General features: G+C 44.6%; 1 protein-coding gene across 2 annotated transcripts in view; it reads left to right on the top strand.

The window, feature by feature from the left end:
• PGAP1 (post-GPI attachment to proteins inositol deacylase 1) overlaps nucleotides 1-14,119 on the top strand; it is a 1,466,013-nt gene that overhangs the window by 1,131,216 nt on the left and 320,678 nt on the right. For both annotated transcript variants that reach the window (XM_069615724.1, XM_069615725.1), the window contains 2 exons: nucleotides 2,421-2,514; nucleotides 13,690-13,780. In XM_069615724.1, the coding sequence (XP_069471825.1) occupies nucleotides 2,421-2,514; nucleotides 13,690-13,780 (185 nt within the window). The remainder of the gene's footprint in view (nucleotides 1-2,420; nucleotides 2,515-13,689; nucleotides 13,781-14,119) is intronic.

Raw genomic sequence — 14,119 nt, 5'->3', positions numbered from 1 at the left:
AGATAGTGTGGGCCCCGGCCACAGAAAGCCTGGTGGATAATGCAGAGGGTCTTGAACTTAATCCTTGCAGCCACAGGGAGCCTTTGGAGGGATCTCAGCACCAGAGAGATGCAGTCCAAGGACTTGAGGCTAAAGATAAGTCTTACGGTTCTGTTCTGGGTGAGTTGTAGAGGACAGACAGTAGAAGTTGGATGATTGAGAAAGAGGCTGTTGCAATAGTCAAGCCTAGAGAGAACCAGCACTCTCGAGGTGATGAGCCTCTGGGGGAAAGTGAGAAAAGGCAGAATACCTCTGGGGATGTGCAGTTGATAGTTGGACTTTTTGGAGATGTCTGAGATGTGCGAAGAGAAGGAGAGAGTGGAGTCGAAGATGAACCCAAGATTTTTTGCCTCATTGGTAGGTGAGGGTGCAGGGCCAACGAGGCAGGCCAGTGGGATAGTGGGGTCCCAATGAGTATGATCTCTGTCTAATTGACATTCAGGCATAGATCGTTAGCAGCACACCAAGCCTGGATTGCAGATAGACTGCTAGGGATCAGCCAGAAAGAGGAGGAGGATGAGGGTAGCCTGAAAGAGAGCTGCTTGTCATCCGCATAACACTGAAAGTTAGAGGTAAAGGTAGAGATCATGTGGGCCAAGGGGGCAATGTAGATATTGAAAAACCAGGGGGAAAGGTTTTATCCCTGGGGCACACCACAAGTAGAGAGAGTGGTAGAGGAGAGAAAGGGCCAGAGTTCCACCTGGGAGAGCCGGTCAGAGAGGAAGGAGGTGAGCCAAGCTAGAGCCTGATCTGTGATGCCCAGGTTATCACGGAGACGGGTGATCAGTATGTTGTCGAAAGCAGAAGAGAGGTCGAGAAGAATGAGGGCAGATGGATCTCTGTATACTCAAGCTTACTTCCAGTCCAGCAACCACCTAGAATATTTCCATTCACCATGTAAATCCCCAGTTTGATAATCCAAATAACGCCCAGTTTTTCAACCTAATATATTTCCAATTTACACAATTCCAGCATATGTTCTGTCTGACCATATCCAGTATACTTCCTGATTGTCGATCCCAGTATGAAGTAGTTTAACATTTCAGCATATTATACATTTGGCTCTGCCATTTTACTGCCAGTTTAACAAGACGACTTTACTCTAAAATTGACATGGTCACTATACATCCAGCTATTCAAATTTCATTTTGACAACCCAAGAGTATTCCAGTTTGTGCAATCCTGATGTTTTCCCAGTTTGCGCAATTCCATTATATTTTGCTTTGCAGAATGCCAGCATCTCTAAATGTACAATTTTCCAGTGTACTTCCAGTTTGTAAAATCGCAGTATGCACCCATTCTGGACAATCCAAGCATTTAACCAATTTGACAATCCCAGCAAACATGCAGGCTGTACAATACAAATATATCACAATTTGACAGCTGCAATATATTCCCAGTTCACACTACACAACTATAGTCCAGATTTTGTAATCCCAGTATTTTCCCTTTGTGTTCAGTATCCCAGCAGTATACTCACACTACTGAATTGCAGAATTACAGTATGCTCACATTTTATCAGTACACAATTGAATTATGCTCTCACTACTTTCCAGTAATAAAACACAGTTTAGGTGATCTGTTTAGCACACTGCAGTACATTCTCATTTTAACAATCCCAGTTTTTTTCCAGAATGCACATTTTTAGTATACTTCCAATTTAATAACCCCAATACACTGCACAGCCCTGAAAATCTCAGGTCAGCCCAAGAAAGCCTAGTAAGCAAGCTGCTGTTGGAAAAATGCTGCTAATGCAGCTCAAACTGAACAGACCTAGTACAGTGCCACATGCCCCATAGAATCTAATTAAAAACGATGTGATGAGTTTTTGGAAACCTGGCTTTCCATCTAACCAGCAAAAAGGTGGTGCTCAAAGTCTGACATATTTGAAAATTACATCACATTTCTGCTTATTAGTGTCCGAAAAATGTAAGGTTAGCCTTATCAAAGTGAGTCACTTTGGACACCACCAGACCCTGCACTCAAAATCAGTAGCAAAGAGTTTTCACAATTCGAATGATGCTTGAATTATCTACATTTTTATGCCTAACCATATTTCTACTTAGTCTGGTATTTACAGTATATGGTCTTATGCAAAGTTCAGTATCTGGCTTAATGTACCTCATGTGCTATTCCAGTCCAGTGCCTGAGCATAAAGACAGTAATGGATGTCTGAATGTGTATCTTACCTGATGAAATGAATACTCTTGTGAAGTATAGAAACACACTGCCTCGATGTACATGATCTGCATTGACTGGTGTTCTATGACCAGCATAAGTGTCTGTTGTGTTCCATTGTCATTGGTAGGCTCTATGGCCATTTTCAATATAAACTTTAACTTCATTTGCTTAGAATCACCTTTGAATATCCTTCTTTCCAGTTAATACGATTCCATGGACCTTCTCTTCCTGTGTACATCCTTGCCAGTATTCTTCTAGCTTATGGAGGGCAGTTGAGCTTCCTCGTCTCGAAAGGTAAAATTACATGTGTGCATTGATTTGCCTGGATAGTGCACATGCATTACATTGCTGTAGAAATGAAAAGCGGCTAGCCAAGCAGTGCACTCCTGTTTAATTTCCAGGCTAAGGCCTACCCTGTGTAGTTTGTGATCAAGGCAGATTTGCATACTGTGTTTTTCCACAATTGTAATGGCACTGGAGAAGATTGATTCGAAGTACTAGTCGTCATATAAAAATATAGCTAGTGGTACTCTAGTCTTGATCCTAGGTGAGTATAGTATTGGCACAGGTGGAGGTGGAATGTGTTCTAAGGTGGTGGGAAGGCTTTATTGTACTCTTGGTAGCAAAAATGATCTAACCATATTTATTGGGACAGCTTCTGATATTTCCTCAAATCTATTTCTAATGGAGTGTCCGCCCATGGATTCCTCATTTTACATATATTCCTACTCCGGAAGCAGATCTCGGAAACGTTTGACAGCATTGTGCGCCATGCTGCTCTGGCATTGAGGAAACTTGCGCTGTTGTTGCGGAGTCCAGATGCGACGCCGGCATTGGGAATAATAGCCCACACAGTGCCCTGTGACGTTTTTTTCCTCCATGCTCAGCACACTTCTTGGGAACATTTCTTTGATGCCCCCTAAGATTATTTCAGATGCATTCGAAAAAACCTACATTTATGACAATTATGTCGACTCTGAAACCCTCCCGTTTCAAAAAGTGTTGAGACGGTGACAGAAAAATATAATTGACCGACCCTCATAAGTGTTGTCTGTTTTGCCTTGGTACTGTGTCGTTGCCGATTGTGGTTTATGCCAGACCCTGATACCTAAGGCTTTGTAGGAGAGGGCATCGAGATTGCCTCTCTGGCGTTCGACATTGAAGTCACCCAGTACAACCACTTTGAAATGAAGATCTGATTCAGGAAAGAGCTATGCAGTCAAAGTCACCCAGATATAAAAAAAAAAAAGGTGAAAAAAACAGTCCCATGCGAGGAGCGGATCACGGCATTCGTCTTCATTTAAGAAGAAGAGGAGACTGAGGTACACGTCATCTGACGCCTCACCTGACAGACTTGTATGTTTTACATCAAAAACCTCTTCGGTGGAAAAGTGGGAAGAATTCCGACTTAAAAGGTGGAGGTCTTTGAGAAAGCGGGTCCCCCGCTTCCTCCTCAGGTAAAAAACTGAAGTCCATGAAGCCTACTGCTCCTGACAAAACGGCAGGGTCTCTGAGTCCCGTCCACCCCATACGCCCAAAAGCACGGGAATGGTTAAAACCTTGATGCCTCTAGAGCACTCAACACCATTGGCAATCCCGTTCGCCGCTGTGTTCTTAGACATCGTGTTGCTGCTGACTTCAAAAGGCCCCTCAACAGTGACGGAAGAACAATCCTCAACTTTGAGGTTGCTACCCCCTCACGGTCATTATTCATGTCTTCTGCTAGACCCATGACTCACTAGAACACTGTTTCTGTTGCTACATCTATTGCTTTTGCTACTCTCTCAGTCATTATTCCTGTCTGCTGCTAGACCCATGGCTCACTAGAACACTGTTTCTGTTGCTACACCTGTTGCTTTTGCTGCCCTCTCAATGACTGTCGCATGTTTCTTTCTGATGCTGCCTCTTTCTATGCTACCACCTGTTCTCTCTCCTGCTGCTGCACCCTATATGTATCCCAACTTATGTCTTCACTTTTTAGGTGAAGAAATAGGGTACGGTTTTGAAAGTAACTCTGGTTGTGCTTTTGGTTACGACTGAAAAATTGGGTTATCGTGCAGGTGCTGAATATACCAGATGCCAAGATGTTAGCCACAGGTGCTACATGACTCAAGCCGAAATCTATAGCAGGGGTTATTAGACCATATTTGAAGGACCTCAGGAGGATGAATGGTTGTTATACCTGCTATGGTTCCGACCTGAGGTGTATAGATTTTACAATTTTAAGACATCTGCCTCGGGTTCATTAACCCTCTAAGAATATCAAACGACACCAAAACATTAGTGAACAGTCATTTAGAAAAGGGAACTCGCCCAATGTATTACGTTGTTTCTCTTAAGAGCCATACACATCACACTTGTATGGGAGATTTCTAGCTGACAACCTGTTGTACAGGTGTTACTTAACATTAAGATCCTGGTTCGGCTTGAGATTTCTATTGACAAATTATGAGACTTAAAGCATATTTGTGAGAGATTAGAAGGAAACAGAACATTTTTGGGGAAGTGTGTTTTGCAGCATGAATGTTTTTCAGAATAGAACACTTTTTTAACAAAATGACAAAGGTTAGACAACTTCATAAATAACCTCTGTTTAATGTTACAGTGAAAGGTCTATTTAATTCAACTGTCCAGCAGCAATTGCTGGCATAGTTTGTAACTATTTTGTGACTGGTATTATCTGTACCTCACAGTGCATTACAATAATGTAGAAGTCAACGTGTTAGTGGAGAGATTTGCCAGCAAAAACTAAATTGGTGCTTTTTAAAATATTTATTTTCCATTTAGAGCTACAGTACAGATTTCAAAACACCCATCTGCCAGCCCTGGATGTCTTACACTTGCTGAATTTCCCTGGTGCTGGAGGCCCTATTGAGAATGAAGACACTCCCGTGGGTGCTCAGATCTCAATGGTCACAGTTCCCAGGCATCGTGACTGAATTTCTACAAGTCCGATGAGAGTCTTGCAAGACCTCCTGCATTGGAATCACAGAGAATTTGATCGCTGGAGAACCTTTTTGCCAACCGTGGCCAAAGGTGACAGCAAATATGGACACCTCGCTAAAAGCCTGGGGCGTTCACCTGAACGAGTCGACTATTGTCCATGGCAGAGACAAAATTGCACATAAACCTGTTGGCACTGAGGGGGATCAAACAGGCGCTGATAGCCTTCTTGCCCTCCATACAGGGGAACACTGTCTTGATCATGACAGAAAACACAGTCGGCATGCATTACTTAAACCAGAGAAGCAGTGTAGGGTCACTTCCTGTGTGCAGAATGGCAATGCAGCTCTGGTTTTGAGCGTTGCAGAACAACATCACCTGATCTGCGATTCACTTAGCCAGGAGATAGAATACAGTGGCGGACTAGGGCTCCCATGAATGCTGTGCCATGAAATCCTTTTGGAGATCTTTGATCCTTTGGGGAACCATCCAGGTGAACTTGTTTGCATCCAGTGTGAACAGGAAATGTAAGCTTTTCTTCTCCAGGGAATTTCCTCCCGGAGAAGCACTAGGGGACGCATTCTTAGTGGATTGGGATTTCCAACTTCTATATGCATTCCCATCGATTCTTGTCATTCATCAAGTGGTTAGGAGGTTGAAGAGGTACGGAGCAGCCAGGATCTCGATTGCCCCCGGTTGGGCCAGGTGGACGTGGTACCCAGACATTGTGGACATGTCATCTGTCCTGCACTGTGTCTTTCCCAGGGATCAGACCTGCTGTCGCAAGAGAGCGGCCTATTTCTTCACTCGTGCATAGAGACGCCCCACCTGCACGCCTGGCTTCTGAAAGGCTATGGTACCGAGCTTGGGAACTTCTGGAAGACGTAATGGAGGTGTTGCTTTCGGCCAGGAGGCCAGCTACAAAGGCCTTGCACTGCGGCCGGTGGAAGACATTTTGAAGCTGGTGCCGAGTCAATTATGTGAAACCTTTTTTTGTGTCACATCTCAAAGGTGTTGTCATTCCTGTTACACCAGGCATAACAAGTTCTCCATGTTGCCACGGTTAGGGGCTATCTGACTGCGTTGTCCATTGTTAAGCGCACGCCTGAGCAGAGGTCATATTTCACAATCCCCTTAGTGATAACATTTTTAAAAGGACTGACAAACACCCCCCCTCCCACCCCCTCAGCCCCGACATTCCTTATGGCTTCACCATTTGAGCTGATGCATTTGTGCCCATTGAGGCTCCTCACATTGAAAACACCCTTCTTAGTTGCAATATCGTCAGCACCTAGAGTAAGTGAATTGTAGGCCTTATCCTGCAAACCACCCTTTACGGTCTTTCCCAAAGATAAGATGACCCTTAAGGTATAACCTTCGTTTTTGCCAGCAGTAGTGTCTGAGTTTCACTCATTGCAGACCATCTGCTTACCAGCCTTTATGCCCTCCACCTCCTCTTCCTACTAAAGAGGAGGAAAGACTGCATAGACTCAACCCAGGAAGGGCCTTGAGTTTTTATATATCTAGGACAAATTGTTTCAGATTAGAAGACCAACTCTTCATAAGCTATACTGGCCCGAAAACAGGCAAGGGAGTGACGAAACAATTTCCAGGTGGATTGTACTTTGTGTTTGAGTGCTACTCTTGCACAGAGTAGGATCTCCCTGAGGGTTTCAGAGCTCGCTCAACCAGGGGCATCGCCGCTACTTTGGCTTTCCCGGAGTACCTGTAAAAGACATTTGTCAGGTGACAACGTGGGCTCCCACACATTTGCAAAACACTATTGCCGGAATTTTCTGTCAGCTCAAGAATCCCGTTTTGGCAAAGCAGCCCTTCAACATATCATTACATGAATGTTACAAAGTTTGCTCTTCCCTCCTCCTTTCGTATTGCATTGCTTTGGCAGTCTAAGATGAAGAGTCTGTGGGTGGACACAATCCATTAGAAGAACAAATTACTTACTGCCAGTAATGTTCTTTCTGATGGATGTTCCTCCCACTGATTCCGCATTGCCCTCCCAACCTGCCCCACAACTAAGGGGCTCCCGCCTTTTGGTCTTCTCTTTAAGGCATATCTCTCTCTCCTATCTCTCTTTTTTATACAAAATCTCCAGCACGGCTGAGCATGGGGAAAAACGATAACTGAGGTCACGGGGCACCATGTGCGCCATTTAAATCGACATCAACATCACGTCTGGATCTGAGGCCATCAGCACCGAGGATCCTCGATGCACACCTCCCCCTGCTGGAAGAAAAATGTTTACCATCTGAAAATAGTATGAAAGAATATCTAAGATGAGGACTCCATGGTTGGAACATCCATCAGCAAGAACGTTCCAGAAGGTAAGTAATTTGGTTGACAATGAGAACTACTTCTTTACTTCGTTTAATTTCCTTTTATTCACAACATCCACTAATACGGAGTTAAATACTGCCACCTCAAAATCTCATCTGTAGTCCTACTTGCAATATCCTTTTTGCATACTTTGCACATATTTTTACTGCTTATATACATGAACAGCCTCACCGCCATAAATGTCAACTTTGTGGAAAAAACCTGTTTAAAAAATGTAGATCGCTTCAAAAACTCCTGCCCACTATACATGTTATGCTATTGTGCATATTGACTGTGTTCTCATGAATACCTGCAGTGAAGCACTAGTTCCTTTGATCTCAGGGAGAAGGGTTCAAAACCCTATGCTGGCAGCAATAATTGTGGCAACAGAACTCCACTATATTCGGTTGATCGGGCTGCTTTTGGCATAATGCATCATCCATTACTTCTAATGCATTGCTTCCTCCCACAGATGCCTCATGTTGATAGATCTCCTCCTGTGCAATTTACGCAGGGGCAGTAGTGTAGCATGGCACTGATCACCTCTCACAATCCGATCCTTCCACCCCGGTAATGGCATTGCTGCCCTTTAAATGGGGCACATTACTCCTCATGGCCTTAGTGCCTTTTTTCTGCACACTCTGCATGCTGTTTTCTCAGGAACGCTGGTTTAATTTTTCGATTGCACCATCATGCTCACTCCCAAGCTTTGACACAGGTAGTAAAGCTCAGTGGCAATGCGCTCGTCTTGGAAGCAAGACGACACAGAACAACACAGTCTTGAATCCCGGGTCCGTACTTAGAAACTGCTCCGGTATTAAGCACGTTATAAAAATCCAATTATCATTATGATTATCATCATCAAGCACTGCCAGAACTGCAACACTTAAATGTCCCTAATCGACCCACACAATATGTGTGACTGGTGTCGTCCACAATGTTCAACAATTGGTGTTAGGCACCCCTCACTACAAGTACCCAGCTGTGTCTGAACAGAGGTCTTCTGAGAAGTTGAAGGGTAGAATACGGAGGGCCCTAATCCTGAAAAGGAAGACTTATAAAAGCACAGACTTGCTTAAGAGATCCCATTCCACCATTTCTCCTCCTTTTCTTCCTGCAGGAAGAGGAAGCCCTGACCTAGGTGAAATGAGGGATGACTTTTCCAACTCCTATGGCAATTAGACTGAACCTGCTTCCAGAGAAGATTTCAGGAAGCAAATGTATATTATTGCTAAGGCCACAAAGGGTATAACTTTGGCCTCACATTTGGCGTCTGCACCCAAAGTGCTTTTTCAGGCTGGTAGGTGTCTGGAAGGGGGACAGGCAGACACCCTTTGGCTCGACTCTTCCCACTTAAGCTAGGGACCAGCATTCCTTTTCGAGTCTCCACACCTATGCGTTGGCATCCATGATGGTCCCTTATCGACTGGTAGGACTCAGACTATCAAAAGCTATGTCCCAAAAGTAGAGCGCTGTATTTTCAGAGCATTTGCAATGACACAGGAGACCTTGTTCCCCAAGGTTTGAAGCCCCTCTAGCCTCCAGGGCAACCAACCATTCCTGATTCCATGGTTGATCAGGCAAATATCTAAATATCTTAAAACCTGATTTCAGATTTACAAGACGCCAGTTGCCTACACAATTCACTGGATTTAAAGCTGCAACAGGCACCTTCTTATAGGAATCCTAAGGCACTTTACTGCCAGACCTTTGAGAAAGTAGTGGACACGCTGGCCCATGGGTCACCTTTGAAACAACTTTTTCAATATGAGTTGGAGTCCACAGAAAAACAGTTGTGCTGTTAACTGTGGCATTAGTAGACCTGATTGTGTCCCTGTGCCAAGTGCCTTGCTTCTCCCGGAGATCAGGTCCTCGTTTCAAGGCACCCCGATTCAGTTTGTTGGTGCAGTCAGCAACAGCTAATGTGAAGTAAGTGTCACCCTTGCCAGCTCTACCTGCTGACAGAGACAACAGAAAAGGGAATGCGCTAGGGGAAAAGGGTTTTGCGTTGGGGAGCATGACCTCGAAAGCTATCAATACCTCCTTTGTGCTCGCTAAGTGTGATCATATCTGTGGTCAATCTTTGAGGCCTGTACGCAACTGCTAGAGAGCGACATCAGTGTTAAGCAGAATCCTGTGCAGTTCCCTTGGGGAACACTGCAAAAAGATTAGGATTACAGGAGCAGCAGTAAACCCAATTGGTAGCAGTCTGCACCACCCAGATTTACCTGGTAGCTGTGGCTGAGCAGTCGGACTTCTCTCAAGAAGAGTAGGGCAGTATGCAGAGTATACACAATAGGGCCAAAACACAGTAGAGCAAACAAACACTGACCAGAGCTTTGTATAAAAAAGTATATAGTTATTTATTTAAAACACACTTTAGGTAATACACTAGCACTCTCAATGAAAAGTAATCTAAAACACAGTCAGGTAAGTACATACACCTCCCTTGATAACTATCAGACAAGTCAGGGTTAAAGCACAACTATTTGTTAAGACAGAAGTGAGCGCTTAACCGAGATGGCACTCCAATAGTTTAGATTAAAAAGGGAGAGAAAAGGCAGAGCATAAAATAAAACCGATCCCAACACTTTTAAGAGTTCCGAGCAAGGGGAGAAAGGCAGGTTATACTGTAGAGCCAAAGTTCATAGGCCAGGCCCACTTTAAATGGAGCAAAGCGAAATGTGCCCAGGATATCACGGTTTAAAGTGCACTGAAAGTCTTTGCAGAGTGTTCAAAAGACGTTGGGGTGATTCAAAAGATATAGTTAGATTCTGGAGCCAACCCAGTATAGAAGCCAAGGATTTAAGGGTCACCTTTAGTAATCTATAGAAAGGGAGGCCAGGCAGTACACAGTACCTTAAAGAGAAAGGAAGCTCCAGCGGGGGCAGTTGTTCCTGGCAGTGGTTGCAGTTCGTTTTTACGACCAGGGGAAGAGAGGATCTGGTCGAGGAGGAAACTTGGAGTCGTTGCACTGCACAGGGAGGAAACCTGCCGCTGAGTTACCTATTAAAAGGTGCAGTCCTTTTATTCGCGGTCAAAAGGGGTGAGCTTGGCTATCCGGCCGCCCGGGTGCTTGGCAGGGGCAATTCGACCAGGGGCCGCCTTTGGAATGAGAAAAGGGTGAACTGGTTGGTCCCACCAGTTCAGAGGAAGAAGACTCGTCCAGCAGAAGATCTTCTTCTCTTGTCGTCGGGAAAGTGGTGAGTTAGCTGCAGCAGGGCTTCACCGGTGGTGTCGACGTTGCAGAAGGCTCAGCTTCGTCCCTCTTTGGATTCTTAGGTCCTGTGGCGACTTAGTTCCAGTCCCAAAGGCCCTGCTTTTATGCAGAAAAAAACCCATTTGTCAGCCTAGCTGTCAATCACACATGCTAAGTGGTGAGCCGGGCGGCTCACCACTGGGCCAATCAGAGTAGAGTGCGACTTGGGTTGCTAAGGCAACGCAGTCCAGGGTGCCAATTCCCCCCTCCACTCTTCCTCTGGAACCCAGACAGAGTGGCACCACTCGGAGGGCTTCTGTGGAGAAGCCCGCCAAAATAGTGGAACAAAGGGCTCGACCTTGGTCAGAGTTACAGAGGCGGACACAACCGCCATTTTAGAACTGAGTTCTGGCAAAAAGACCCAACCGTTGATTTAATATTAAATAAACCAGCGGTATCTTTAACATTGCACCAAAAAGTGGTGCGTTTAAAATGAATGGGAAAATCCCATAGAGAATATTCCGGTGGAATATTTCGCATGGTAACCACTGCCACCAGCCGGAAACTCGACGAGGGGGGACGGGACAGTGCCCCCTCGAAAACAGACCCAGGGGCAATCGAATTACCCCTTACCATTACTTCCACAATATGATGGTTTGTACTGGTTCTGTTCACAATTCTAGACTATTAAAACCAATGGTGACTTTACATGTCCTGGAACACAGTAGTCAGTCCCAGGGTATGGAGTCTATGTTTGGGGGTCACTGTGACACCCCTGTGGTACTGCACGGAGGGTGCTGTGTACCACACATACAGAAAAACAGATGATACCCTATGGAGTAAAAAGGAACCCATAGCCCATAAGCACATAAGTCAAAGTCATACCTCAAATCATGCCTAAGAGTGGGAGTAAAAGAGACTCACTCTTAGCAGGAGAAAAAAACAAACCCCAAAAATCCAGCAAAGCTGCTGGGGGACTCACTAGGTTTGGGAAATTAGCCTTATAAGAGAATTCTCGCTAACAATCAGGGATAATGTTCTTGACATCTGTGGAAAAAACTTCAGGGAAGTGTATATTCTCAAAGCTGAGGGCAGTTGATCTGTTTGGTGCCAAAGCAGATACCTCGCTCAAAACATGGAAGGAATCTAAATGTACTGCAAAATCTCTTGGCTTAGTAGTCCAGCAAACTGGCCCCTCAAGCACTTCCTTTTCACACCTGGGAATGAGGATGTAGGTGCTTTACTACTTTTGCCCACAGAGGACAGTACAATTTACCTCTAATCAGCCTGTCCTGCAAGGGTACATACATCATTGCAGAGGCAGTGGAGCTTGGAAGAGTCTGTCCACTGCAGCATTGGTGCCTTGACCACTGACTCTGTCCAAGCCTCTTTTGAAGGCCCTCTCCCCCATCTTGTCCTATTGGAGGGTGTATCTCCATCTTAATTTATGAATGGTGAACCACTATTCCAGACGCTTGGGTGCTACAGTTGGTCGAGGAGGTCTACTGCCTCCCCTTCATCAAGTAGCCTTTAAATTGATCTATGCTGGATTTTCTTTGGGACCCAGAGCTTGCTCCTCTGAAAGAACTGACTTCCCTCCTTTCAAAATTTGAGCCGCTTCCCTGTTCAGAGATTGGGGTCAGGTTGGTACATGTGATACCTCCTGGTGAGGGGTGTACAGCAGTCCTGGAACTAAGGGACTTGAAGTGCCTGAGGAAGGACACTTTCAGGATGGTGATGCTGAAAGAAATTCTCTAGGCTCTGCTTATTTTCATGTGCCAATCCATCCAAAGCCCAGGAAGTTCCTGAGGTTCCTGATGGGCAGCACCCATTTCCTGTTCGAGGTGCTCACATTCTAGCTAATCTCTGCCTTTGCGCTTTCCCCAGCTAATCGAATGGTGGTAACTTGTCTCAGGACGGTGAAGATCTATGTAGTTCCCTAAATGGATGATTTGCTCTTCCGAGCCATACACCAGGAGCAGTTGTCCCAGAGATCTGGGAGCATAAGGTAATGGTCACAATGCCCCAGAGGTGTGTGCATTTTGTGAATTCAGCGTTTTTGTAATTCGAGGCTTTGAGCATGGTTATCGTCTGCGTGATTTTAACTTAGAACCGTTTTTGGTGGCTTTCACCTCTGTAAAATGTGTCGTGGAGCTGCAGGCACCCTCTTCCAAGCCACATTTTCTAAACTTTTTGGAGGAAAAGGTCATGTTGAGGATGAGGCCTTTCTGTACCCTCATCTGGTGATTTGGTTCTGCTGTGGTAGTCGATCAAGATGAGGAATCTGTGGGAGTATGCAATCCATTAGAAGGGAAAATGACATACCATGCAATGTTATTTCTATGTATTCTCTCCTCACAGATTCCTCACCACACTCCTAACCTGTCCTGCAAGAGGCATATGATATCAGAAACATTATGAAATTGGAAAGTATTTCTTCAAAATTGTGGTTTTCATATTCTCTCTATTTATGAGGTTCTCTCAGCTACTCAGTACTGGGGGGGGGAAATGGGGAATAAGTGCAGTCATGACACGTTATGCTGTCTATAGGGAAGTAATGTCACATGTGGATTCGAGGAAGCAGATCATCTGTGTGATCTGCCACTGAGCTACATTATGTTCCTGCTGAAAGCATCCGATAACAGCTTACGCCGGAAGATAACTACCAAGATGATGAATATGTGGGAGGAGAATCCATACTAAGAACACTATACGCTAAGTAATTTTCCTGTTATTGGGCAACCATGAGGCTACAACTTTAGTTAGCAAGTATATTTAATTGTGTAATTAGTAAGTATCACAGCTACGGATTGTGTGCAGATAGGCATGTTTAGCTGTTATGGAAAGGTATACATCAGAAAGTGGTAAAAAATTGTTTCAGTAAAATATTGGCCATAATAGCAGGCCCATGAAGCTTTGTGTCTATTGTTTTTGCTATGTAATAATTTCATGACTATGTGTTTGATTATGCTTGTATTCTGTTGTTCTTCTAGGTCACTGTGTTGACTTTGATTCAGCGCTTTCCGTATCTGCCAAACCATATAAAGTTGAGCCTATTGTCAATTTGTGTAAATATTTATTGAGGTGAGTTAATATTTTCTGCTCTGTAGGCCAACTATGTACTGAAATGCACCTTAGGCTTGTAGGAGGATGTAAATACGTGCCATGCACAAAGTGGGCACTGGTATAGGTCATTTAGTGTCATTGAAAACCATTAAAAGGGGAAAAGGTGTAACCTTGCATTGGACACGTGGGATATTCTTTGCAAGGAGAGCATCTGCCCTCTTGGAATCACGTTTAGATCCCAAAGCAACCCACTTAGGCTGCTCGTGGCTGTTAAGTTCCTCTGTTAGCTGCATCATTGTTTTGCAGTGTGTTCTGGAAATAGGAGTATTATTTTTAATCCGAAATCCCTTTTAGTGC

The sequence above is a fragment of the Ambystoma mexicanum genome, chromosome 9 (genome assembly GCF_040938575.1).
Source record: "Ambystoma mexicanum isolate Mex_15411 chromosome 9, UKY_AmexF1_1, whole genome shotgun sequence".
NCBI lineage: Eukaryota > Metazoa > Chordata > Amphibia > Caudata > Ambystomatidae > Ambystoma > Ambystoma mexicanum.
Note: the sequence above shows the minus strand (reverse complement) of the source record. Positions and strands in the feature narration are given on the sequence as shown.